Below are 25,501 nucleotides of genomic sequence, written 5' to 3' on the forward strand. Positions count from 1 at the left end.
TACACAAGTTTTGATGAAATAACATTCAATAATCAGGTTGCTGTGAATCTTACATTAAAATTCAATTACATATTAAAAAATAGAGTAGTTATAGCTAGAAAAAAATATTTTCAGAGGCAGCAGATACTACTTGGTGGAAATGAACAGTTCTACATAGAAAATCCAGGAAGTATGCAAACTAGACACCGGAATACTCAGTACATTGAATTTAATCAGAGAGTACACACAGAATATGACACAAGACAGCAATTTACTAGAATAATTGTCATCTGGAACACATGAAAATAATTTAGAAAATGGGCAAAGGTCATACTCTCTGGCAGTAGACTTCTTGGAAATATAGGTATAGAATCAGACATATTTATGTGTCATCTGGTTACCTTCCCTTACCACCAAGCCAGCTTGAGTCAATAGTGTGGTATCTATTTAAGCAGTAGACATGTCACTGATCAGTAAACTAAATCTCTAGGGAGATCGTTTCAGAATAGAGCCATAGTTAACTATTGATGTTTGGTGCTTCACAAGCGGAAGCGCATCCCTTCCGCTAGATGGAAACAGCACGAAGGTGCTTTTTGTGACAGTCCTATGACCGCCTGAAATAAAAACACTTGGCTTGTCATGAGTTATTCTTTTACTCAATGACAGATATGCATTCACACATCTGACACTAGAGTTTTTGAGATGGTAGAATTTTTAGGGAAATCCAAGTTCACATGTATTTATGTAAGCAAAACCATGTTAGATTCATTAAAACCATGTTAGATTCATTTTTTTTAACATTGATTGTACTGATTGGCCTAAGCATGGACTTCCTTCTTTTCAATTATATGCTTACAAAAACTGTACATTACAAACAGTATAGAAACAAGCAGAAAAGAATGTGCCACACATCCTGAATAATTCTCTATATGCAGTAGAATTTACAGATATAAAAGAAAATACAGCCTACTCCTTTATAGCGCACAGTTATGGTTTTAGATACAATGTATCACTAGCAAGTGGTTGTGGTCACCAACTCTAGTTGTCTCCAGCAGAGAGAATGAGAGCAAGGTCTGTTCGGTACAGCTTCCCTCCATCCGACAAGGCCATTATGTTCTTCTTGTATGTAGTAATATTGTTAACATCCAACTCCTGTATAGGACATAGATAGCATTGTAATCCAGTTAAAGGTGGATGCTAATTAACCACTGGCCAGTGATAAAACTTGAGGAACTGACTTGCTACACCAATCTATTGAAAAGAGATCCTTTATAAATGTGAGTAGCCAACAGGCTGTTTCTGAAGCAAATCTGTTTGTTGCAGCTTACTGATTGGTGCTAGACTCATTTTTGAGTTAAGAACTCAAATCTACTCCTGGCTTCTGCAAATTCTTTCAATATATTCCCACAACAGATGTATGGTTGTTTCTGAGCAGTCCCCTAAATGTCTGCCTAAGAAATAACTGACATGGCTACTAAATTACCTGTTTGTTCTTCTCACATAGGTCTTTCAGTAAAGCATCCAGCTCATTTTCATCTATGTATCCATTGCCATCCTGGGGAGAAGAAATGAAACAGTATACATTAGAAGAAACTAGAGCCCCCAGAAAAATCCCTGCTGGTGGGTACCCTAACCTGCTGTGTTAGGGTGGAGTCCTTAACAGTAGCAAAATAGGTGAGCACTTATATTTGTGAAATAGATTGGAAATTTCAATGCATGCTCACATTTAGTATTTCACTTTATGTTTGAAGTATCTTCCATTGGAATAAGTAAATAAGTAAAACTAAATGTATTTCTAAGAAAAAAGAGAACACTGTGGCTTGGAGAAGCTGTGGTTGGCTTAATGTCACACCAGCAGGCAGCAGTTATATAGATTCTAGATCCAGGAATAGAGAAGTTAGGAGCCAAAGGCATGAACTAACAAACTCGCACCTAATCTTTCTTCATATATGAAGTTCCAAGATGAAGGGCTCAAGTGAGGATGCCTCAGTCCCATTTGGGAGGGAGAAGAAAGTAATTACAAGTGGGGAAGGAGGGAGGAACCTGGGAGGGAAAGTGGATGGGGTGGGTGGGGCGGGGAACCTGATCTGGTATTGGGTGAGGGAAAAGGACTGAAGCCCTGAGGGCCAGCAGAAAGAATGGAAACAGGCAACCTTTGGACGTAGGAGGTTGGAGGGACCCTCCAGAATGCACCAGAGACCTGGGAGGCGTGAGGCTCTTTGGACTCAAAGGGAGGGACCTTGGATGAAATGCCCTACAGTAGGGAGAGGGAGCCTGTAGAGCCCAACTCCAGCAGGAAGACGGGGCATCAAACGAGGGAGAGGGGGGCCATCCCACAGTCACAACTCTCACCCATAATTGTTCCTGTCTGAAAGAAATACAGGGATGGAAATGGAGGGGAGATTGAGGTAACGAAGATCCAAAGATAGGCCCAAAGAGGGATCCAGCTCAAGGGGAGTTCCCAAGGCCTGACACTATTACAGAGGCTATGGGACACTCACAAAATGGGACCTAGCATGACTGCACTCCGGAAGACCCAAGAAGCAGCTGAAAGAGTCAGATGCAGATATTTACACCCAACTAATGGACAGAAGCTGCTGACCCCTGTGATTGAATTAGGGAAAAGCTGGAAGAAGCTGAGGAGGAGAGTGACCCTGTAGGAGGACCAGCAGTCTCAATTAATGCGGACCCCTGAGATCTCTCAAACACTGGACCACCAAACAGGCATCATACACCACCTGATATGAGCCCCCCAACACATATACAGCAGAGGACTGCAAGATCTGTCTTCAATCAGAGATGATGCACCTTACCCACAAGAGACTGGAGGCCCCAGGGAATCTGAAGGTCAGGTAGGGTGGGAGGTAGGGGGTGGGGACATCCTTGTGGAGACAGGGAGGGTGGAAAGGAGGTATGGGATGTAGAACAGTCAGAGAGTGGACTGTGGGGGGTGGGTGGGAATAAAATCTGGAATTTAATAATAATAATAATAATAATAATAACATAAAAATAAATATGCTACTACTTATACTACTAAAAAAATTTTTTTTAATGTGAGAAACATCTGTGGAATGTCTCTTCTAGCTTAATTTTCATTGAATTCTGCCAGGGAATATCCTTATTGTTTGCCATTTACAAACAAGATTGTAGATCATTATTCAGATCATAATGGTGACGTGGCTTAGCCTAGCATCTGAATAAGGTCATGTAATGTGAGATATACTATACAAGTTTTCTTTGGAATGAATGACTTTGTTGTATAATTTCAGCAGCCCATGCTTTTTAAAAATTGTAAACCTTTAGTTTGAGGCTCTTTTCTTTTGGTGAATACTTTCCAGATATTCCAGAGGGTGAAATTGTAGACAAGAAAACAATTGAGAAAGAAATAATAATATGATTTTTAAATATAGAACATTCTGAAGATAAAACATGCTGTCATTAATAGTAAATTTAGTAAAGTCATAAAATATAAAAATCTACATCTAAAAATAAAGTTCTGTTTCAGAACAGATATTAAAATCCTTCTTGCAATAGTACCAAAAATAGAATAAACTGCTTAAGAGTAAACTTAGCAATGAAAATAAAATACATGTATACTGACAGTTGTAAAGCTCTGGTGAAAGACATCAAAGACATATGGCAATGGAGAAGCACCTGTGCTTACGGATCGGAAGGCCTCATCTTCTGAAAGTGTTCATACTCTTTAATTCTAAAGATCACTGTAATCCCTTTCCAAACTCCAATGGTATTTTATGAAGAAATATAAACGATATAACTAAAATCATATATAATCACAAAAGACTGAAAGCTGAAATAGTTTAGAGAAAAAAAATACAGGATGAAAATGGAAATGTCAGACTGGTAAGATGGCTCAGGGGCTAAGACATGCTGTGGCATACTTCCCTGCACAACCAACCAACCAACCAAACAACTGTGAAAAAAGCAGGAGAAATTTCCGATTTCAAAACATAGTATTCAGTTACAGTAACTAAAACAATATGGTAATTACTTAGAGACTATATAAAGACGAAGAAAGATGAATAGAATAGAATAGAATAGAATAGAATAGAATAGAATAGAATAGAATAGAATATGAGTTTTGGAATTTGTTCACATGCATAGAATCAACTAATCTTTCTCTAAGAGGATTAATATAGGGACAGGATATTCTCTTCAACAAAAAGTATGAGGAAAACTATATTTACATGCAAAGGGTGGGAGGAACCTGGACCCTTGTTTTTCATCTGGGCAAAATTAATTTAATGCAAATGTTTAAATAATGAAGATATAAAACTTTTTGAGCCAAGAATGGTAATACACATCTTTAATCTTAGCTCTTGGGAGGCATAAGAAATAGTTCTGTGAGTTCAAGTCCAGCCTGGTTAATACAATGAGTGTTAGGCCATCCAGCATGGACCTTGTATCAAAACTAAAACCCAAACCAGACAGCATAAACATATAAAACAGACAGAATCTTCATGACATTGGTTTTAGCAGTGAGTTTGTGGGTTATGCACATAGAGCACAAACTACAGGAAGACAGTGGAGCTCAGCATAGATGTTGCAAAGAACCATCCAGGGCAAAGGCAGTCTGCAGATGGGAGAAGATATTTGCAGACCATTTATCAGATAAGGCACTAATTCCTTACCTAAAGGAATGTAGTATTAAAAGACGTAAGGAATATCTTTCCTTCACCAGCATAAAACTAATCTGATTTAAAAATGGGCCAAAATGTGAATACACACTTCCCCAAAAAGATATAAATGGCTAATCAGTTTATGAGAAGGTGATCAGTGATACTGTTCATCACAGAAACTCAAATTAAAACAAATGAGGTATCATTTCACAGTTGCAAGAATGACTAATTCATACAAGCAAAGCAGGTAAGTGTTGGTGAGGATATAAAGAAATTGAAAACTTGTACACTGTTAATAGGAAATCAAAACGGTACAGCAATGTTGATACACCAACAAATCAAAAATAGAACGAACATATGATATAGAACATCACAATTCTGTCATTTTATCTAAAAGTTCAGAATCTTTTAGAGGTATTAACATTCCATGTTTGTTCAGCATTTTCACAATAGCTAAGATGTGGAAATAGTCTAATGAAGTAATATATATTAATCTTCATATATATGAAGATTATAAATACATATACAATGCACTATTATCCTGCGTTTAAAAAAGACACTCTGTAAGGTATGATAATGTAAGTGAACCTTGAGAACACGCAAGGTGAAATAAGCTTATCAGTGAACGTTGTGGAAGCAGCAGACTAGTGGTGTCAGGGAAGGGGAAGCAGAAAGAATGGGAAGTCACCAATGGGTGACCAGTCTCAAATGTGTAAGGTGAGTGAGTTCTGAAGAACTGCCATACAGCCTTGCTCCTACAGCTAATACATACATGTCACACTTCAAATCCACAGAGGATAGAGTTCATGTTAAATCGTTTCCAAAAGATTTTTTTAAAGAAAAAAAAGGGAAGAAAATCCTTTTACCTGGTCATATAATTCAAAAGCCTTATTGAACTCTTTGCCACACATTTTGATTCCCTAGGAGTCAGAAGAGAGGTTCAGTCAAAAAGTGACAATATATTTCAGCCTGTTTCTCTTGACAAACCTCTTACCATTTGAATTTTAAAGGGAAATATTATTTACTGTAGAGAAAAGCCAACTACCTGGAATTTAAGAAGGAAATTTTCCTGCACTGGTAGTAACCTTTTGAAAGAGAGAGAAAAAACATCATGTTAGTAGGTTGGGGTTTTAGATGAGGCTCTGTTTATTCTAATAACACCCGTGCAATTCTGAAACTTACCTGGCCATCTCGGTCAGTTCCAGCTTTCCGTCATTATTTGAATCGAATAGTTTCAGCTGAAAGGCATTGTTATTGTTTGGAACAAATTATTGAATGAAGGAGACAGACATTCAAAAAATCAAACATCTTGAGTGCCTGCAATGTAAGCGCTTTAATACTGAACTACATTGCCAGTTTTGTTTTCTAAAAACAATTTAAAACACAAAATTCAACAAAAGTAGTAAGTGGATAACAGGACTTAAGTTATTTTGAGTAATCTAAATCATTTAATTTCCACTGGGTACTAGAAACTTAATATTTTCCAACTCACTATTGTACTTGCATATCACATACTGAGATTCGCTCAGACATAAATACATCATATTTGGGAAACAGTCGCATTTTTAGAAAGCAATAAATATTGCCACAACGAAGGTAATGATAATACTAAATATGCCAAATGTAGCATCTTAAAATATATTTGAGAAAAAAAAGCCATGTTAAAGACAGTGCATAAAGGTTTAGAAAGTTCTTTCTAAAGAAAAAAGAAAAGTTTGAGATGGTCTAAGAATTCTTTTTTTTTTTTTGGAAGTACATCTCCCTCCCCCACCCCCCCACCCCCGCCCAGGGTTCTGTGCTGACACAGCATTTTACAAATCCATTGACCGTAAATTCTAATATTGTTATACTGTCTACCAAGACACTGGACAACTAGATCACAGAGTTTAGTGCCCAGAGGGAAATGTTTCCTCACCTATATATTTAACTTTTAATTAGTTCTTGATTAATTGCTTCCTGGATTGGAACTGGTTTATGACATTTAATCAGATCTACTGGGCCAGACCAACAGGGGGAAGCTCCCATCTGAGTCATTTATGAAAGGCAGCTTCAGAGTCCTACCTGTAAAGGCGACTTTACTTTAAATAGAATCCCTTAAGATTGAGACAAATGAGAAAGTTGATAAATGTAGGTTATTGTCCACTCCCCAAAGAGAGGACCAAAGACAGCTTAGGCCTTGCCTTCATGACACAGCAAGAATGTCGCCCCCCCCCCAACCCTGTTTGATGCTGCAACAGCAGATAGAACAGTACTGAGGAGTTAAAACCCTGAAAGGAAACGTCCGCAGCACTGAGAACAGAAACCTCTAGAAGATTGTTCCTCCGGGTATCCCAAATCTGATATAGCAGAGAAGTAAAGGCTTATGACTTATTTACTTAACCCGTGGGGTAAGAACTCATAATAACTTTTTAGTATGTAGAGAAAATATAAACATACATATTGCTTGGAACTGTTAATCCTGATGAGTTAAGATGAGAGAACCCACTACTTGAGACAAGGAACCTCATGAATGTTTATTTTCTCTCGAACCTCATTAATTTATTTGCTTTAGACACCTTTGTTTAAAGAAGCTCTGTGACTATATTATTCAACTTTTATAACAAATACTGTTTATATAACTATCAAAACCTACAGTTTAAGGTGTTTTTGAATCTGCTTATTCATAGCATGGATAAAATATTTAAAAATTATAAAAATCAAAGGAAAAGAAACCCATTTTAAGTAATTTAATGAGTAATCAGCCATTCTTAAACTCTCGAAAGTCTATGGCTTTCTAAACTGTGACAATGATAAGGTCAGAGTTTCTATGACCAAAAGGTGATGTCACTTATGTGCTATGTATAAATGTAACATGTATAAGCTATACAACTTAGTAATACAATTACTCTAGGTTTTAAAGAAAGGCTATCTTTAGAGAGATAAACGTAACATAGCTTCATCAGAAATGCTCATTTGTAGTTATGTGATGTGCAAGCTGTGGTTTATTTATTTCATCCTAGGTATTCTTGAGAGTTAGCAAAACCACAGACAATATGCTTAATGAGTTCTTCCCTACATCTATTCTAGCTTAATCTTACCATGAGGTCTGTGTACTCAGCTAGTTTTGTATCATCCACAGTCTTGTTTGCTTTCTCTAGTAGGTCCTTTAGAAAGTTCTGTTGAAAAAAAAAGAAAGCACTCAGAAAATTTCACTTATAACATGTAGTTTGCAACAAAGTATACCTGGATGAAGGCAAAGAAAACCTCTATGTAGTGCCAGGTGAGGAGAGGATTCTGGAAGTCAGATGGTCCTTGTGGCCTCCCAAAATGAATCGACCCAGTGTGTCACAGTCAGAGTTATGGTGTGCTCTTATGATTGTAATTAAGGGAGAGTTTGGACTATGCAATGTAAAAGGATCAGAATTAAAACTTAAAACATCACCACAATGGATGTTTCTCTTCCACTGTATTCACTAGATCTTCCTGATAGAAGTATAAGGTACATGCCTGTACCTCTCTAGCCTGTGTGAAAAACATTCAGCAAGCTGGATTTCCATGGCTCTAATTTAAATGCATTTCCTGCCATACCCTGGGACATATTTGCCTATACGTCTTCAGTGAGTGTGAAGCCCATTCATTCCCCAGATGGCCTGGTGGCTAGCTTTGAGGCATCACAGGATGTACATAGTCTTTGATGCAATGCTTCCGCTGACTGTACAAAGTACAACAGTTGGTAACATCAAATTCTTGAGGGACATGTGAATCATGTTAAAACAGAGATTAATGTGGGAAGGGTGCAAATGACTCTTAACAGTTGGAACTTGGGAGCAAGTTTAATTTTTGTTTTACAGAGATAAAAATTAAGTAAAAAAAATTAAATAAAAGCTTTCCAAAAGCTTGCTATTCAAATGTCAGTGTGAATTCTGAGGGATGTAATAGCCTTTTGTTTCCTGCAGGGATGTTCATTTGCCACTCTTTCTTTTCCTCAGAAAATGAATTAATATAGCTATGGAAACTAAGCAGACCTGAGCCTAGAAAGTCCTGGAGAGCCGTGTTTCTTTGGCATCTCTAACCGTGCTCCATCTCCTTCCTTAAAGAGAACAAGCTCTTTAATTTTTTCAAGGGAGGGCTGCCTCTGGTTTGATGCGTTTATTATCCTTTCGAACATTCTGCTTCAGATCCACAGTGAAATCCATAGAAAGTTCAAAGTTATCTGGTGGGGGTGAGATTTATTTTTGAGCTTTTTTGTCAGAGATTAATTGGGTTAAATAAAAAGCCTCATCAGACAGTGAGATGGTGGTCACAAAAATAGCCTTTGAGAAACCTTGGGACACTAGGATTCAAAGTCATATCTGAGAGCAAGCCATGTTTTACTCTATTATGGATCTTAAAATTAGCTTTCTTTCCTTAAAATTAGCTTTCTTGAATTATCCATTAAAAGAGAATGCCAATGTATCTTTAAAATTTCCCAAGGAGGAGGACTTGTATTTAGAATTTCCTTTGTCAGGATAAAATTTAGAACAAAGAATGAAACTCTGAGAATATTTTGAGGCCACTATTGAAGTGAGCTAAAGTTTTCATTTTGTACTGTGATAGTTTAGTCTAAAAGAATAAAACCACAATAGCTTCCCTGGCAGTTTGTGGACGTTAGCTACAGAGCGGTGTTTCTAAAGAACATTGCTTTCAGGAACTTTATGTTAAAAGTGTTGGCACTTTAAAGAGGCTTCAGTTGAGTTTATTATAGCAATTTTACAGTGGTGCAAATGAACCAGTCCAATCTCTAAAATTCTATCCTTCTTAAATCATGTTGGTGTATGATTAAGGGAATTGATGCACCCATTTTCCCACATAGCAGAGCAGAAGCAGCTCACAGTGGGTGAAGCTTGAGGCACACGGTGCTGTAGAAAAAACACCTTTCCTGATGTTAGCAGACACTCTAAGGCCAAACCTAGGTTCCCTTCCTAGGCAGCTATGGCCTTTTGAAAAGTAACCCAGCCACTCTGAACTTGTGCCTCTCCATACACTGGGAGTCATAGTAAGGCACCTGACAAATTTCCTGAAGAATAAAAACTGAGATTCAAGCAGATGCAGTACTATGTCTGTGACATAGAAGGCACATGTATTCAACAATATTAACTTATTTCCATTTTAAAAATTAAAAAAAAAAAGTGTGTGCATGTGTCAGTTTGATGGTGCACAGGTGTATGGCACATATGTGCACATCAGAGGATAATTCTCCCTCCACCATTTGGGGATCAGAAGATCAAAGTCAAGCTGTCAGACTTGCCAGTGCCTTAACCCCCTGAGCCATCTTGCTAGCCCTTGTTACCACTAATACTCCGTATTCTGAAGTTAGAGGAAGTAGTGTCTTTCTGACTAAGAAGTCTGCGGTTGGCTGGAGGAAATGAGGTAGAAGATTTGTTCCCATTACTGAATTGAGTGTAAAGTCCTTTGTTAGCTTTCCATTTCATAGAAGAAGGCAGCGTCTTACCTGGACTCCATGGTATACCTGATACCATGGTATCGCTACCCCTGCTTCCAAGGTGGGAAACAGTAGGATCATGGAGATTTCTCCTGAGGTTAGATTTAATTCAGATCACTTTTCCTTAGATCTCTTTTCCACATGTCTCCTCATCACTCAGGAATTCTATCACGTGAGGGATGAACTGATAACTTTATTTTCAAAATTTCAGTTTTCCACAGTTTGTTTAATTTATACTGTTGATAGACAGCAGGTTATATGCTGTATCTGACGCCTTTGATGCAGATGGGTCTGGGTTAAACATTCCAGCTTGGTCTCCTTTCTGTACGGTCTTCAGTAGGTTTCTCAACATTTTACAGGCCTTTTGTCACTGGTTTGATGCTTATCTCACACAATATATGCAAGGGTGAAATGCATATGCATAAGGTACAACACAGGTCTCTGTCATTTGTCTCTTTAGGCATTCATTTTATAAAATAAAATTTCAAATTTCAATGGAGAGTGGTAGCATACTTGGCTGGCTTGGTCAGCTACTTCTATCTATCTGTTTCTGTATGTATGACAATCACCCATTTATCTTATGTAACAATGTAGATACAGCACAGAAAATGCTAATTTCTCGCACAGATGAACAGAATCTCAAGAAGCACTTGAAGTCTGTCTTTCGATCTGGTGTTTCATTAATGATGCAAAGAGTGGGTGCAAATGTGCCACTGCTCAACGTAAGTTTCTTTTGTAGGAGTTTTTTTTTTTTTTAAAGCTATGAATCCCTTAGCAGTTCCTGATTGTATCTGGAAGGAGCATGCTGAGCCTCAGCTTTGATTCACCCACCTTAAGTTCCTCGGTTTCTATGAAGCCACTGTGGTCAGTATCATACTTTCTCCAAGTCTGTAAGAAATTTGGAGATGGAAACCGGATTTAAATAAATCAATAAAACCCAACAATTTCCTAACTTCCATCACCTCTCTTACAGGGGGGAGGATTTTTACCTTCATGAATTCCTCACAGGACTTCAGTTGCTGGCATCGAAAGAGCAGCAGGAAATTCTCTTCTGTGGGTAAGACATGAGCCAACTGGAAAAGATGGAAAAACAGACATGAGGAGCCTGGAAAGGGGCCCAAGCCATCACCTGCTGCTTCAGTTTCGCTTCAGTGTGGTCTGTGAGCAACTCTATTGGCTGAGACAGTAGGAGCAGATAAATATCAGCTGTCTAGGGGAGGAGAGCAGAGGACACAGTTCACTTTCCCTGTCTGGTACTTTGCTTCTGCAAAATTCTGAGGTGCATTTCAGTATCTATGCCTCTGAGGACTTGCATGCCTAGCAGAAGACATATCTGTAGTAAACCACATTGGAACTGCTGCACATACATACAAATGCACGTTGCATAACCTCTAAGCAACCAATCAGGTCTCTGTCCTTTTGGGGTGCACAGGATGGAACACAGCATGGTTGTAAATTTCATGTGAAATTTCATGTGAATAAAATGAGAAATTGTAAGAAAAACGCATAAATGTAAAGGGAAGGAAGAAAAAATTATATACATGTCTAATTCTAGAGAGAAAGACAAAGGAGAAGGGCCAAAGACAACTGTAGAACAGTAGGAAGAGGTAGAAAGGTACATCACCAGGAAGAGGGGAAGCTGGACAGTAACAGGGAACACTCGTAAATTGTGATCTCTGCTTGAATCCGGGGCTCAGGTTAATTTTTGATCTTCACTGCATGATTCTGTGACATTCTCCCTTAGATCTCATTCCACAATCTCAACACCTCTTCATCCCTTTCTCCTTCCTCCCCTCCCTCTCTCCTTCCTTCTTTCCCTCTCCATTCTCTGCCCTTCTCTCTCTCTCTCTCTCTTGAGAAGTAAGGAGCCGCAGATCCCATTTTAAGACTAATATAATCTATTGCATGTGGAGAAGGAAGGAGCTGCATTGATGGCCCCATTGCTGATGTGACTTCTATTTCTGGCTCTGCTGCTAATGAGCTGTGGTCCCCGGCAACTTCCCTAGCTGCATTGGCCCTCAGTATCTTCATCATTAGAAAAAGAAGGTGAAGGAGAAATGAATGTCCCAGGCTCAAAATATGTGCTGTTGGAACTACTGACCCTTTACCACTAAAGAATGACTCCTCACATACACCATTTGACTGATTTTCAGCAGTGGTTGAATTCCCTGGAGTACAGGCATGACTCCTTAGCCTTGGTCCTTACACTTTAAATATCTAGATCAGAGCTACTTAAATTTTTTCCATTCTTAGCCTCTTTTCTCCTGAGAATGTTTTAACTGACCCCAGGCAGGTACAATATAAATATATAAACAAAACAGTTACTGATAATAAACCACAAGTTAGTTTAAAATCATTCTTTTTATATAATTTTACCATTTATTAAAGATGAACTTAAATTGTTTATATATAAAGGCTAAATCTCGACTGGATGTTTGATACTGCAGAATGTAGAACATCTTCAGTCTTTTAGAACTGATCTATCTGTAGCAGTTCCCTAAAGTACAATAAAATCGTCAGTGCTGTGAACAGTATTTCACATAAACATGAAAAATGGCGTAACCATGTTTTTGTACCAACACAGAAATTGTTGAAAATTCTGTCCTAATCCCAAGCCAGAATTCACTCAACAAATTTTTGTGAAACTCAATTCAACACTTCCAACAGAACATTTTAAAACCAAACATTGTAATACAATACACAGATATACAAATTTGATGCATGTTAGGGAATGACAGTTGGAAAATATTAGAAGTTGTTGCTTCCCATAATTAAACTACTATATTTATCCAAGAGCAGAAAACTTCTTATGTAGAATAAAAAGACTGAAATTCATAGTGCACCATAGTGATAGCTGGGGTGTTTCAGGCAGGGCTTGTTGGTGTTGTGTGGAATTATGCAAGTGCAGTGTCAAGTGAACATGTGTTTTTTTTTTCTTTTATTGGATATTTTCTTTATTTATATTTCAAATGTTATCCCCTTTCTAGGCCTCCCATCTGAAAACTCCCTATCCCAAACCCTCTCCCCCTGCCTCTGTGGGGGTGTTCCCCCACCCATCCACACACCCACTCACTCCTTCCTCTCCGCCCTGGCATTCCCCTACACTGGGGCATCAAGAACCTTCAGGCCGAAGGGCCTCAGCACCTAGGGTGAAGTGACACTGCATGGCAAGTGCACCAGGAATACCATGGATTCATTACACTTTCAATTTTGAATTAAATTTGTGTGTGTGGGTGTGCATTCAGAAAACTTTTACTGCTCCAAATTGTTTGTGATCCAGTATGAGTCATTATCCACAGTTTATGAAGCTGAGGTTGAAATTAATATTAAGGTCATAAGATGTCCTAAGTGGCTGGAGAGATGGCTCAGTGGTTAAGAGCACTGACTGCTCTTCCAGAGGTCCTGAGTTCAATCGCAGCAACCACATGGTGGCTCACAACCATCTGTAATGAGGTCCAAAAGAAGTCCTAAGTGTTCAACTAAATAATGGGCAAGATCATCATGCTCATTTAAACATTTTCCAACCTTTTAGGTCCATTAAGGTTTAAGGTTTAATGTAAAATGTCATTTCACCTTATGGGCATGCAAATTGTATAATATGTTCTTTAAATTATCTTGCTTTTTGATCTTTGAAAAATGGCTGAAATCTCAATTCTGTTCATAGTCTTTATATATAAGGCAAAACAAATAAATGTTGGAGAATATCTTGACTAGAAGCAAAGGCCACTAGTCTGGGTAGATGATAACTGGTGTGGGTATATATATATATACATAGAAATTAAATCAGGTTTTGGTCCATAAATATATTTATATCACAGAGTGTGAGAGTATATATAATATATAATATACATAGTAATATGCAATATTATACACAACACACACACACACACATACATATATTTCAGGCATCTCATTACAACACTCAGGTCTTGTCTGTATAGGTTATTACCTTACCCATAAAATCTGCCCTTTAGAAATAATACAGTTCAATATCATTCAAAGCCCAATGTTGGAGTTGAGATACAAACCAGATGATCTGATCTGGAGACTGTGAACTCAGTTACTGCTTATGACTGTTAATAAACTAAGTCCACAGCACACTTCTGGCTTACAGTAGTAGGAGGAGTTGATTGCCCCTTCACTCTTGGAATGCAAATGAAGCATTTGCTCATGATTGCTACCAGTGGCTGTGAGAAGCTGCACTTTTTCCCACTCAGGGAAATCTAGAACTCATCTTCCTTATGAGTTTTTTTTTTCCTCTACACCTGTATGTGGGCCACTAGTAGAAAGTGGCTATAAATGATTTTCATTATTAAAGAAGCATGAGTTAGGCTCAGAAAGCAGGTCTCCACTGAAGCTAAGGGGGAAGAGAAGAGAGAGGGAGAACTGTAGCTACAGAGCAGGTCTTCAAAGAGAGGAGCAATGACTGCATGCCTAAAGCCTAGTGTAGAATACTGAAGGCATTCTGCAGAACGCTTCTTTTAGAACTTCAAATGATGTAAGGAGGGAGGAAAGATTTATCCAGGAGAGGGTGAGAACAAAGGAGTAACAAAATAGAAATCCTAGGTCTTAAAGACCGAGGAAATGGGTCAGTGATGAGATGAGTTGACCAAAGGAACTTGATAAGTGTACATGTTAGGAGGTTTTGTGAATGCTGGAAGTCTGTTCACATTATGTCACAGCTATGATTAACATACACACTCACTTAGGAAACTGGAAATAACCAATCTCTACTTCTTAGTATGTAACTTTTAATGTTCTGAGGGGTTCTTTCCCAGGTCATTTCAAGAACTCAGAGAGTGATTTTTTTGTTTGTTTGTTTGCTTCTTATGCCCATCCAGAGTCAATAGAGCCCAGCATATCAAGTGCTTAGGATACATGCTTGTGATTTTCTTAATGATTTTTTTAAAATTAGGAATACTTCATTGACATGATATAGAATCAACATCATTTACTAATATAATTTTCTATATTGCTTGAATTTCATAGAATATGTGTTCTCTTAAACTAAGAAATAGTGATTTCTCTCAAAAAGTATAGTTCTGAAAACCCACCAACTATTTAAACATTGAAAAAGTAAAAGAATACAATAGTTAGTAATGATTAGATATAAGGTTAGGGAAATTCACCCATATTTGGGTTATAAAGTTTATGTAACTCACTTAGAGATCAGAGAGTTCTGGAATGTCACATATAAAGAGTCACAGTCCTCGTCCTCCTCTTCCTCCTCCTTCTCTTTCTTTTCCTCCTTTTCTTCTTCCTCCTCCATTTCCACCTCTCCTCCTCATTCTTTTTGGCTTTTCTAGACAAGGTTTCTTTGTGTAGCCTGGCTGCCCTTGAACTTAGAGATCTGCTTGCCTCAGCCTCCAGAGTGCTGGGATTAAAGATATGCACCACCACCCCTGCTATTCTTTATCGATAGTATAGATTTATATTTCTTTGTTCATGCTGTTTTAATCTTAATTATAAAAATACTGACTATATCTATATACAAACACTTTTAAGACCTCACTAAATTGTTAATGTTACTTGTTATAGTACAATCTTATTTTTTTTAAAGGAATTTTACTCATATAACATATTATTGTGAGGCAGAATAGCCATTTAAAAAGCAATGCATACGTTTGGATAACATGTGCCTGGGGTGAAGAGAAAGACTTCCTTTCAAGGTAAATTCTACAAAGTGGCTGTCCTATGTTTTCTGTTGTCCCCTTTGTCAAGGCATACAAGTCATTATTCAAATTTCAGACAGGAGCATGGAGATTCTCCATCTATAGCAGCTAAGACAATGTCTAGGATGTGACAAAGGACTCTCACAGAATGCTAGGTAGGACTACTTAATTCTCAAATTTTCTAAGTCACTATGTCCACAGAAGTTCCCAGTCCTGGTGGGGCTTCAAGATTCTTGGCGATTTTTTAGTTACTGAGCTACCTGCTCTCCCTCCCTCAATCTTTAATGTGAGTTGCAGAAAAAAGTAGAGTGAATCAAAGGAATGAACAGAAAGTAAAACAGACGTCTGTAGGTACAGGTGGCCTTTCTTGAGTCATTGCTTATGGAATTAGTCACTTGGCACTGAAAGTGGAGAAGCAATGTTTTTTTTTTTTTTCTAGTTGCCTGTCTTTGTTCATTTTATTGATGCAATGAATGATGTTAACTTTGTCTAGAGTCAGCTGTAAATCCCAACAAGTAGGATTAAAGATGTGCACCACCACACCCACTGTTCTTTATGGATAGTATATTTAGTATATATGGATAGTATGGATAGTGCATAGATGTATTTTTTGTGTGTGTTGTTTTATCTCAACTATAAAAATGTTGATTATATATGCAAAACATTCTCTTTACATCTCATTAAACTGATAACATTAGTCATCATAGTACTATCTTATTTAAAAAACAAATGAATTTTATGTATTTGTTAAAACAAACAAACAAACAAATGAAATTACTGACATCCACTGAAAGTAAAGTTCCCTTGGATTTAATTCCAATTGTTACAAGCTGTGGGCAGGGCTGGTGTGGCTATAGGGAGGTGCTGCCCTGAGTTGTTTCTGGTTCCAAAAGTATTACTTTCTCACTCAGCTGTCCCACTGCAGAAGCGTCTGAGCTGCACACATCTCCAGGGCCAAGGAGGCTGTATCTCATGGTTAATCCATAGAGGAGTATAAAAATCCGATCCTCTTACTCAAAATTTAGGATCTCTCCGAAGGAACATCCCCCGCTTTGGAGCTCACTACAGGGGAAGTGTCCGTTAAGGCTTTGTTTGTGAAGGCCCTGATTCCTCTGTGCCCAGGCCTATGGTCTTTGCTCTCCAAGTGCTTCCTAGCAACCTGTTTTGTAGTGATTCCACTCAGGTCTGCTTCCAGGGAACTCAACCCTAGTAAGGTTTTGACTTGCATGCTTTGCCACCTCCCTTCATTCTCTAGCATAATATGGAGCTTTTGCACTATGCTTTAGAGGCAGTTGGAATCCTAGCCATGTCTTGTTTGGTTGCTAAATTCTAGGTCACCATGCTGATTTCTGGTGATTGATTCATAGTCCTGGCTCCCAAAGAACAGGAAGACAGATAATTTAAAAAATCCCTTTCGATAAAAATTTCTATACAAGACACAGACACGAAAATAAAACAAATACCACGTGTCAGAAGAGAATCCACGGATGGCAACTTCATAGAGAGACAAATAGATGAGACAGACACATCAACATGCAAAACAGTAGAATTCATCACATTTGAAGGCAACTCTGGAACGTATCACCCTTCCTGAGCACATTAGACAAGGATTCATTTTTACATTTGAAGAGCCAAGGAGGGTTTTTCCCGCCAATGAGAAGTAAATCCAGGGAATGTGGAAGGTAAATAATCATGAACTTAAAAATATTTGAGTTTAATAACTCAAATTTAATAAATTATGTGAACAGGAGAAAGAAGTCTGACATTTAGGACAGTAGAGTAGGTTTTTCAGTAGCTTACTTCTGTATTTAGTAATAATGCCAACTGTGCATCCTAGGTTTTTACAGTATTCTGTTTGACCTGAATTATCTCATTTGACACATGCTCATAATAGACATATGAAGTTAGTGCACAGTCATGTTTGCCCACAGTCCAGGAAACAGATGTTCTGAGACTATTTATATAACTTGTAGTTTGAGGCAATTTTTAAGTCAGATAATCTAACATTTTTTGATTTTGAGACATTTATCCCTTCCCATCAGTACCCTATATTCAAAATGTGTTTCTAGTAAATCATTTAAAAAAGTCTATCCAGAACAAAATTTCAAACCCAATTTTATCATTAATTAGTTTCCACTGTTCTAAAGTAGATAAGTAGTCTGGCAAGAAAAACAACTCTCACCTTGAGCGAAATCCCACCTTGGAACAGCAGAAGAAATGGCTGGAGGAGTTCTTGCTTCTCTTCAATGTTTGTTACAGTTTTTAGGTTAAAATAGCTTTTAGATCTAGTTTTTCAGTGTACGCACTTGACAAATAGAAACACTGAGCCTAGAGAGGTTCATAGGCTCCCACACATTGCCCAAGGGGACGGAGTGAGCACTTAAAGATTTGACATCTGTGTGTACTTCATGTGAGACTTAAAGAAAAAAAATTCCATGACTAAATCATTCAGTTTTCCTACTTAATTATTTTAATGGGCCTTCCTAACATCAGAACTATGCTAGTCTGAATAAATTTAGAACATTTCTAACTGCAATGGTATTTGTTAAATTATCTCAAAGTTTCAGTGCTTGATTTTTGAACGCTTATTAACAATTTTGTTATTACTGAAGCACCTTCATGTGAATTTTAAAAATCTACTAAAGTCATTAAATCGCCAAATTCAGAATATTAGACATACCAACATTTCTTTCTTTTTAATATGTTTAGGTAAAATGCATTCTCTGGAAAGTGTCAGTCTATGTATCAGGTCAGAACATTGAAAATTAGGTAACATTTTTTTTTTTTTTTAAATTCAATTGAGTAGTGCCCTCAGAGAAGCAGAATACTGCATGAATGTTAATTTACTTTGATTAGACTTCAATGACTTCTGGAGTTAAATTAAGTGAGCCTTGTATACAAACTAGTTGAACCCCCTTCTTCTCAGAACACTAAGGCCCAGTGCACTTGCTAGGAGGAAGGGGAAGTAATACATTTGGGAAACATGGGGTTTTATGTTCTTTTACAGCTAGGTAGGCTTTTTATATTGGAGTGCCTCATTATACACAGAACATTTTAGCAAGTAACATCACAAATCAAATTGGACACAGGACAAGCCGCTTTCTGGTGATGCCAGAGGGTGAACTGAGAGTCTTCACATCCCCCACCATCTTCCTGTTTTCTATGTTTCCTGTAACATTTTACTCTTGTTTTCCATGGCATCAGGACTTACTTTCTCTCAGCTCTTACTAAGCTACCCTGGACATACGTCTTGAAGCACTGTGGCAGTCTTCTTCCTGTTCTCCTATTTCAAAAGTCTCTTCTCTTCAGATAATTTTGTTCAGCTGCCTTCTCCAAATCTTGGCTAATAACTGTTATGAGGGCCCACAAGGTACAGCGCACAGTGTCATTAAGCTGTGCTGTTTGGCAGGTTTGCTCTTTCTTATGCATCTTCTTTAACCTCCATTTCTTTTTCTTCATTCAAAAACCTTTCACCTTCCCTCTAATAGTTATTATCTTAAACGTGTGGAGACTGTTTCAGCATATCTTTAGACAATGCATTTCCTGGGTACCAGCTTCTCATTGATACTAAAGTTCAAATGGCAAGTCTGAAGTGGCTAGACTCTATCTTACAGAGTATAACCCAGATCCACTCATTTTACCCAATTAAAAACTCAATATCTTGTGAATAAGCAGCCTGCTTTTACTATATAATCTCATATCACTAAACGACACAATAAATAATTGAGTCCACTAGACTGTTTCAAGGTGAAATTGCTAAATACAAGACGATAATCTTCCTTCGCCTAGAATTATAAAGTAGTCTAAACTATGAAAGAGTCAATTTAGAAAATCACATTATAGATTTTCAAACTAGTTTTGAGTAATTATTTATCTCCTCTCACTTATGTTCAGAAACATAATTTTATTATTCTTGTCTTGAATAGTCAGCCTCTATATCATCTGCAAGTTCAATAACTATTACCTATTTATATAGTAATGGGTTGCACACAGGCAAAAGGGGAAAGTGTATGCTCCAGGGAGAAATTTTAATTACAAAGATAATAATAGTCTGTCCTCCCTTCACTCTATTTGTAGTAGGTGTTTAAAAATATGTGTATTTCACACTGGCACCACAAGTGGCCTAATAAGATAAATTATTTGAAAACCAGGTTAATTCTTTGAATCAAAAGTAAATTATAACTAATTTTTTGAAGCTCACAGCACTTCACAACTGAAGAGACTGAGAATGTTTTATGAACAAAATTATGATTTGTTGTATTTCAAAAACGATCTTATTCATTTTTCCAGATAAAGCTTTCTACCCAGTCTTTAAAGAACAGGTGGCAGAGCTAAACACAGCTAAGACATCACTGGTAGGAGTAAGGAAAGCCACATCTATTTTGCAAATTGAGAATAGAGATGGATGTATAATTGATTTCCTTTCCTTGATGGTTTATAGGCATAATAAGATGTCTTTAAGAGGAAAAGACATTGCCAAAAGGCAACATTTGACATGCACATTTTTAACCTCTAGAGATCCAAATGGGTGCCTACATTCCAGACTGTGAAGTGTTCACACTCACTGTAGGAAAGTTCTTGTGTCTTTGCTAGGGTCATCTATCAATCTGAAGCAGAATTTCAGAAACCAGACAGGATGCAGCCTTTTGCCATGACAACTTCATGGGGCTGAAAATATTTGATTTGAAAATATCGCAGAGAAGTTTACATTGTTAAGTGTCAAACCCTGTACTGGGGAGAGAGTGGAGGATGCAATGAGACTATGCTCACCTAGAAGGTGGGACTTGCTTGGTCCCTACATCAGTAAGCAGGAATGGGAGAGTGATGTAGTGCTGTGGTATGAGACTTAGATCTTCTAAGTCTGCATACTAGGGTCCAGGCTATATCAAACTCTTTAGTCTTTATTTAATTACAAAGATAATCTTTAATTTGATGTGGGGGAAGACAAGATGCTATATGACTGACATTGAATGACCTCTGTGGTTGAGTTATGTTTGACTTAAGATGACCTGATAAATTTTAAAGTTGATGTTAATTCATTCAATCAGACAAATGCATAGGTTTCTTACCTCTACAATTCCTATTTTTCCATCATCTCTCTGTCCATATTGATCCACAAAGGTTTTCATCTCAGGTGATAGCTCCTAAAATTATAAAAATAAGTTAGGTAAGATGTTTGTAAAATAGTTTTTATAATGATGTTAATAAATTACTGCAAAGAAAAATTAAGCACGAAATAGAATAGCTGTTAATATACTTTTAAAATGTTTGCTTTTTGGAAGGTTATTTTATTATGCTATATAGCCTTATTTGATAACATCTCCTTATTTTAGCATAATGTCTTATCTATGGGAGACAGGAGTAGGTATTTGGCTCCAACATGCACAATATGCATATGTGAAAGAGCCATCCAGTTTGCAAACAATGAATCCTTCTGGCTTGAAACAAATGTGTGTTCATTAAACAAGATTAGAGAATGAAATGTTGGGAGAAAAGTGTGAGGGGAAAAATGACTGGAAATTCGTGTTTTCACTAGGAACATATGAAAACATCGCCAAGCTTCCCTTGCTTCCATTTTCCTCAGGATATTATTTTCCCATGTATTTTTGTATAATAAATAGTGCTTTAGCATGACTAAATAAGTGCTACCTTCTCCTTTGGCTTTCTCATCTTCAATGTGGTTATTCCAGTTTATAATCTCTTTACATATCAACATACTAGAGAGGTATGAAGTGTAAGCTATTCTAAGTGGGTCTCAAACAAAACCCACTTAAAATACCTACATTACATGGACTTCATTATTTAAAATAGGTCAGTTCTTACTAATACCCTATTCTACCTCCTTGAAAAAGCAAATTAAGGTCCCAATTTTCACCTTCATGAACAAGATGGCAGTGCCAACCACCCAAGTTTACTGTAGGGGTAGATAGCTGGTCTAAGGGCCACACTGAAGCTCCAAAGCATTAACACCAGCATTTACCCATTTGAAGCCATGGTAAATGTATAGTAGAGCTAAGATAGAAAGCAGCAATAAATTAATTTAATTACACCGTGGTCCTAAAAGAACTCTTCCACTGTGGGTAATTTTCAATTTGCATTTATTAAATTTTGGTTCAGAAACAATTATAAGAAAGTGATATTGTATATAGCTCAACAGTGCCAAGCATGGGATATCGGTCCCAGACCTTTCACACACAGTTTTAAGTGAACAAAACAGTCTTTACTTTTAAATACTAAAATTATAGAATACTCCTAGCTCAAGTAGCCGACTTGATATTTTCCTTGGGAAGTTTCTGGGCAGCAATCTATGCCTTAAATATTGACTACCATGTCATCATCACCACCACCATCAATTGTAGACATATAGAGATGAGCATAAATGTAATGACGACACATTGTTTAGTGCAGAAGGGTAGTGATTTTGGAAATAGGACACTGGACTATCGTATTCACTTGGTGAAAATGAAAACATTCACATTATCATGTGCTGTTTTGAGTCAAATCAATGTTTCTCTCTGTCCTTGTAAGTCAGGAAATAAGAAGAAGTCTGATTTATCAGGTCAGCATGTGTGTTCTTTTATAGTGAAGAAACACATGAAAGTAGATTTATGGCAATAGATCATTATTTAAATGAAATGTGCCTGATATATATGAATTTTTTTCTCTAGATTTTAATTTAGATTTTCAGTTAGCAAACCAAAGCCTATTATGTAATTAGGAAAAAATACTCAGGCATCAAGGTACTAAGCAATTTGATATGACCACATCTTGTATGAAAGATTAATGTTATCAAGTTATAATCTAATTAGACATTCTTATGGACCAAAATTAGGTTCTAGGGAGCAGAGAAAAGAAATAAGCTCTAAATTCTATAACTTTCACCTGAACTTTTTTAAATAAAAAAGAAAATTATTAAAACAAGGAGATAAAAAACACTGGTCTCACAAATATTTTTATTTATAGAATAGAACTAAATTTCAATATTAAGGTTGCTTGTTGAAGATTAAAATGTAATCCTGTAGCTTTTAGAAACACCATCCAAGACTGTAATTATAATTTCTATGGAAAATAAGACTTTCCATATCCACTTAATGTACTTTAAGTGAGGAAGAAAATTCCTTCTGTCTTATCGGCTAAAGATCCATAAAACCGTAGTGATATTATTACACCAACTTATTTGCATGCTAATGCATAAGAGGGCAAAGTGCATACAAGACATTTTTATTTGATGTTATTCTGTTATGCTTTAGATTACATGATATGAAATCTGAGTAAAACCATCCCCAGAGCATGATCTGGTTTAAAGTCTGTTTGGCATGATTTTAGCAACTTGATAGTCTGCTTGTAATATATCAGAGTGCATTTACAGCTGTATAGAGATTCTTTTTACTGTGTATAGGGATTCCTACTATACAAATCTCATTATGGACAGAACAACAGCAAAAACCTCCCAAAGAAACAAAAAACAACCCCCAAACCCCAAAAATCAAAACAAAAGCCAGTCCTATTAATATCTTTCTCTCCCTCTCCCCTCACACACACACACACACACACACACACACACACACACACACAGAGAGAGAGAGAGAGAGAGAGAGAGAGAGAGAGAGAGAGCACTTGAAATGTTGGCATGCTATATAAATATCTAGGGATGATATCCATATTATCTTTATGTAAAAATTTCTTTGTAATTTTAGTCCAAAAGACCAAAGGCTATTAACATTTAGCTACTACATATCCAACCTTGCTTTCTGAAAAGAAGCCTTACTTAAATGCCCTCAGACCTGTAAAATTCTCAACTTACTCTTTACACAAACATCTCATATGTTTAAAAGTTGGTTGGGTACATTTTATTTTTACATTGACATCATCCTTTCCCAACAAATAAATTTGCCCCAAAGGAATTAATTCTTAACAATAATTATAATTTATTTAACCAATGGCTTATGTCAAAACCATAGCTTATTAAAAAAAATCACTAGTACTTTCTCGTCAGATTTTTTTTTCTTTCCACAATACATGACATTCTTACAGTGCTTTGTTTTATTGTTTTCTTAATTTGGGGGTTTCTCTGCAACAAAAATGAAAAACAATTCTTGTTAAATTCTCACTCACAATTATTGCAAATTGGTTATGTTTTCTCAGGAATAAGGGTCAAGGCAAGCGTAGTCTCACCCCTCCCCCGCCCCATTCCCAGCTACTGACTTCGCAGCAGAAATTGGCACTTGAATCTGCAGATCTGCTCCTGACCACCAAGGGGCAGGAATGTATTTCTACCCCTTCCTTATGGTCTAGAAAAGAGAAGTTAGAAACCACACAACCAACTCAGTAGAGGTGGGGATCTGAGGAAGGGTCTTGCACATCGACATTTCCTTTTAAGACCTATTAAGGAAAATAGGGTTGTAGGATATATCCGACCGATTTAAGGCAATAGGGATTTTCTCTTTAGACACCCCATCACTACCACCAAACACACACACACACACACACACACACACACACACACACACACTCACACACACACACACACCCAATACTTTTTCTCCTGATGAATTTGGAAATATGTTCTCTCTCGCCATTCTTAGTAGGTAAGCCTTTACTTTCTCCCACAAAACCTCTTTTATGAAACACAAGAATAGGTATGTCTTAGGCTTGAAGGGTCCTGCACAAACTCAAGCCTACCAATCCAGCCTTCTTTCGCGCCTGCAGAAGCTCCTGGATCAAGTTCTGCAGCTCCTTTCCTTCCAGGTAACCACTTCCTGAAAAGACAAAGAGACACCCAGGTGTCAGATGTCTCTTTCTAAGTTTCTTCTCTGTTCTTTCCAGGACAGCCATCCTGGGAGGCTATGTAGCCTGAGAACCTATTAATTGGCAATGGTACAGCCGCGGCAGCGCTTGGCTTCCTAGGTGTAAAACTTCAACTGCACAGAGGGCATAGGAGGGTAGCAGGGATGTTGGGGATGGTGTTTGAAACTTTTGGGCGACAGGGTTTCCCAATCTTTGCTTCTGTCCTACCATTACCGTTCCTAGAAAGGTGAACGCTTACAGCGTGGGGATGGCGTACACACAATATAAACTTCCAGGATGAAGGGTCGGCAGTCGGGAGAGACAAGATGAGGCAGGGTGATGGAAGACGGAAAAGACAGAAAAGGATGGTAGAGATGAAAAAGCACAGTGGAAGGAAAGAGCAGGGAAGGAATGGGGACGGGTCTTGAAAGGGTTAAAAAAGAAAATAATCACCGTCTGCGTCGAAATGAAGCCAGATCTCAAAAAACTGTGAGGCTGTGATGAGAGATGACTGCAGGTGGGATTCTGCCATGGTGCAGAGGCTAGTTAGAGAGAGCGCTGAGCGCGAACCTCAGGGCGAGAGGGCTGCGCAGGCTGAGCTGGGCGCGGCGCGGCCGGGCGCTGTCCGCGGTGCTGCTCCGTTCGGGCGTCCTCCGGAGTTCTCCGCACCCCGCACCCAGTTCCCTGTATTTATCCCGCCGGCCCCAGGCCGGGCCACGCCTCCTCCTGCCTCCCTTTCCTAGCTCCCGCCTCTTGCTCTCACCAACCTTCTTCCCCTCCCATCCAGATTTCTCTCTTCCCTGGAAATAGCTGGAGCTGGAGTTTTGGAGTCTAGGAAGCAGCAGGTGGTGGGGATCCCTTGCTCAGAATCGAGTCTCCTTACATCCCCCTGGTCCAGGGAGGCTTTTACTTCTGAATGTCAGAGTAAAGCAACACACTTAGAATTGTGTGGGAAAGCTGACTGA

General features: G+C 37.9%; 1 protein-coding gene across 1 annotated transcript; it reads right to left on the minus strand.

Annotated features, from left to right (window-relative positions):
* Nucleotides 1–13: 13 nt before the first annotated feature.
* On the minus strand, nt 14–25,228 carry Calb1 (calbindin 1). Its single transcript, XM_031366554.1, has 11 exons — nt 24,990–25,228; nt 24,432–24,508; nt 20,819–20,893; nt 11,067–11,150; nt 10,909–10,965; nt 7,694–7,771; nt 5,799–5,854; nt 5,662–5,701; nt 5,483–5,536; nt 1,463–1,534; nt 14–1,131 (listed from the first exon to the last, which is right to left on the minus strand). The coding sequence occupies exons 1-11, from the start codon at nt 25,066–25,068 to the stop codon at nt 1,018–1,020; spliced, it is 786 nt and encodes a 261-aa protein (XP_031222414.1). The 5' UTR covers nt 25,069–25,228; the 3' UTR covers nt 14–1,017.
* Between the last annotated feature and the right edge of the window lie 273 nt (nt 25,229–25,501).

This window comes from Mastomys coucha, unplaced genomic scaffold (assembly GCF_008632895.1).
Source record: "Mastomys coucha isolate ucsf_1 unplaced genomic scaffold, UCSF_Mcou_1 pScaffold14, whole genome shotgun sequence".
In the NCBI taxonomy this organism is placed as follows: domain Eukaryota; kingdom Metazoa; phylum Chordata; class Mammalia; order Rodentia; family Muridae; genus Mastomys; species Mastomys coucha.

What these genes read in the sequence shown, in the direction of transcription:
- Calb1 (XM_031366554.1), bottom strand. Translation starts at nt 25,068, where the DNA reads ATGGCAGAATCCCACCTGCAGTCATCTCTCATCACAGCCTCACAGTTT. An exon ending in CCTGTGAGGAATTCATGAAG is followed by an intron (nt 10,966 to 11,066) that starts GTAAAAATCCTC and finishes AATTTCTTACAG; the next exon opens with ACTTGGAGAAAGTATGATAC. An exon ending in GAACTGACCGAGATGGCCAG is followed by an intron (nt 5,702 to 5,798) that starts GTAAGTTTCAGA and finishes CTCTTTCAAAAG; the next exon opens with GTTACTACCAGTGCAGGAAA.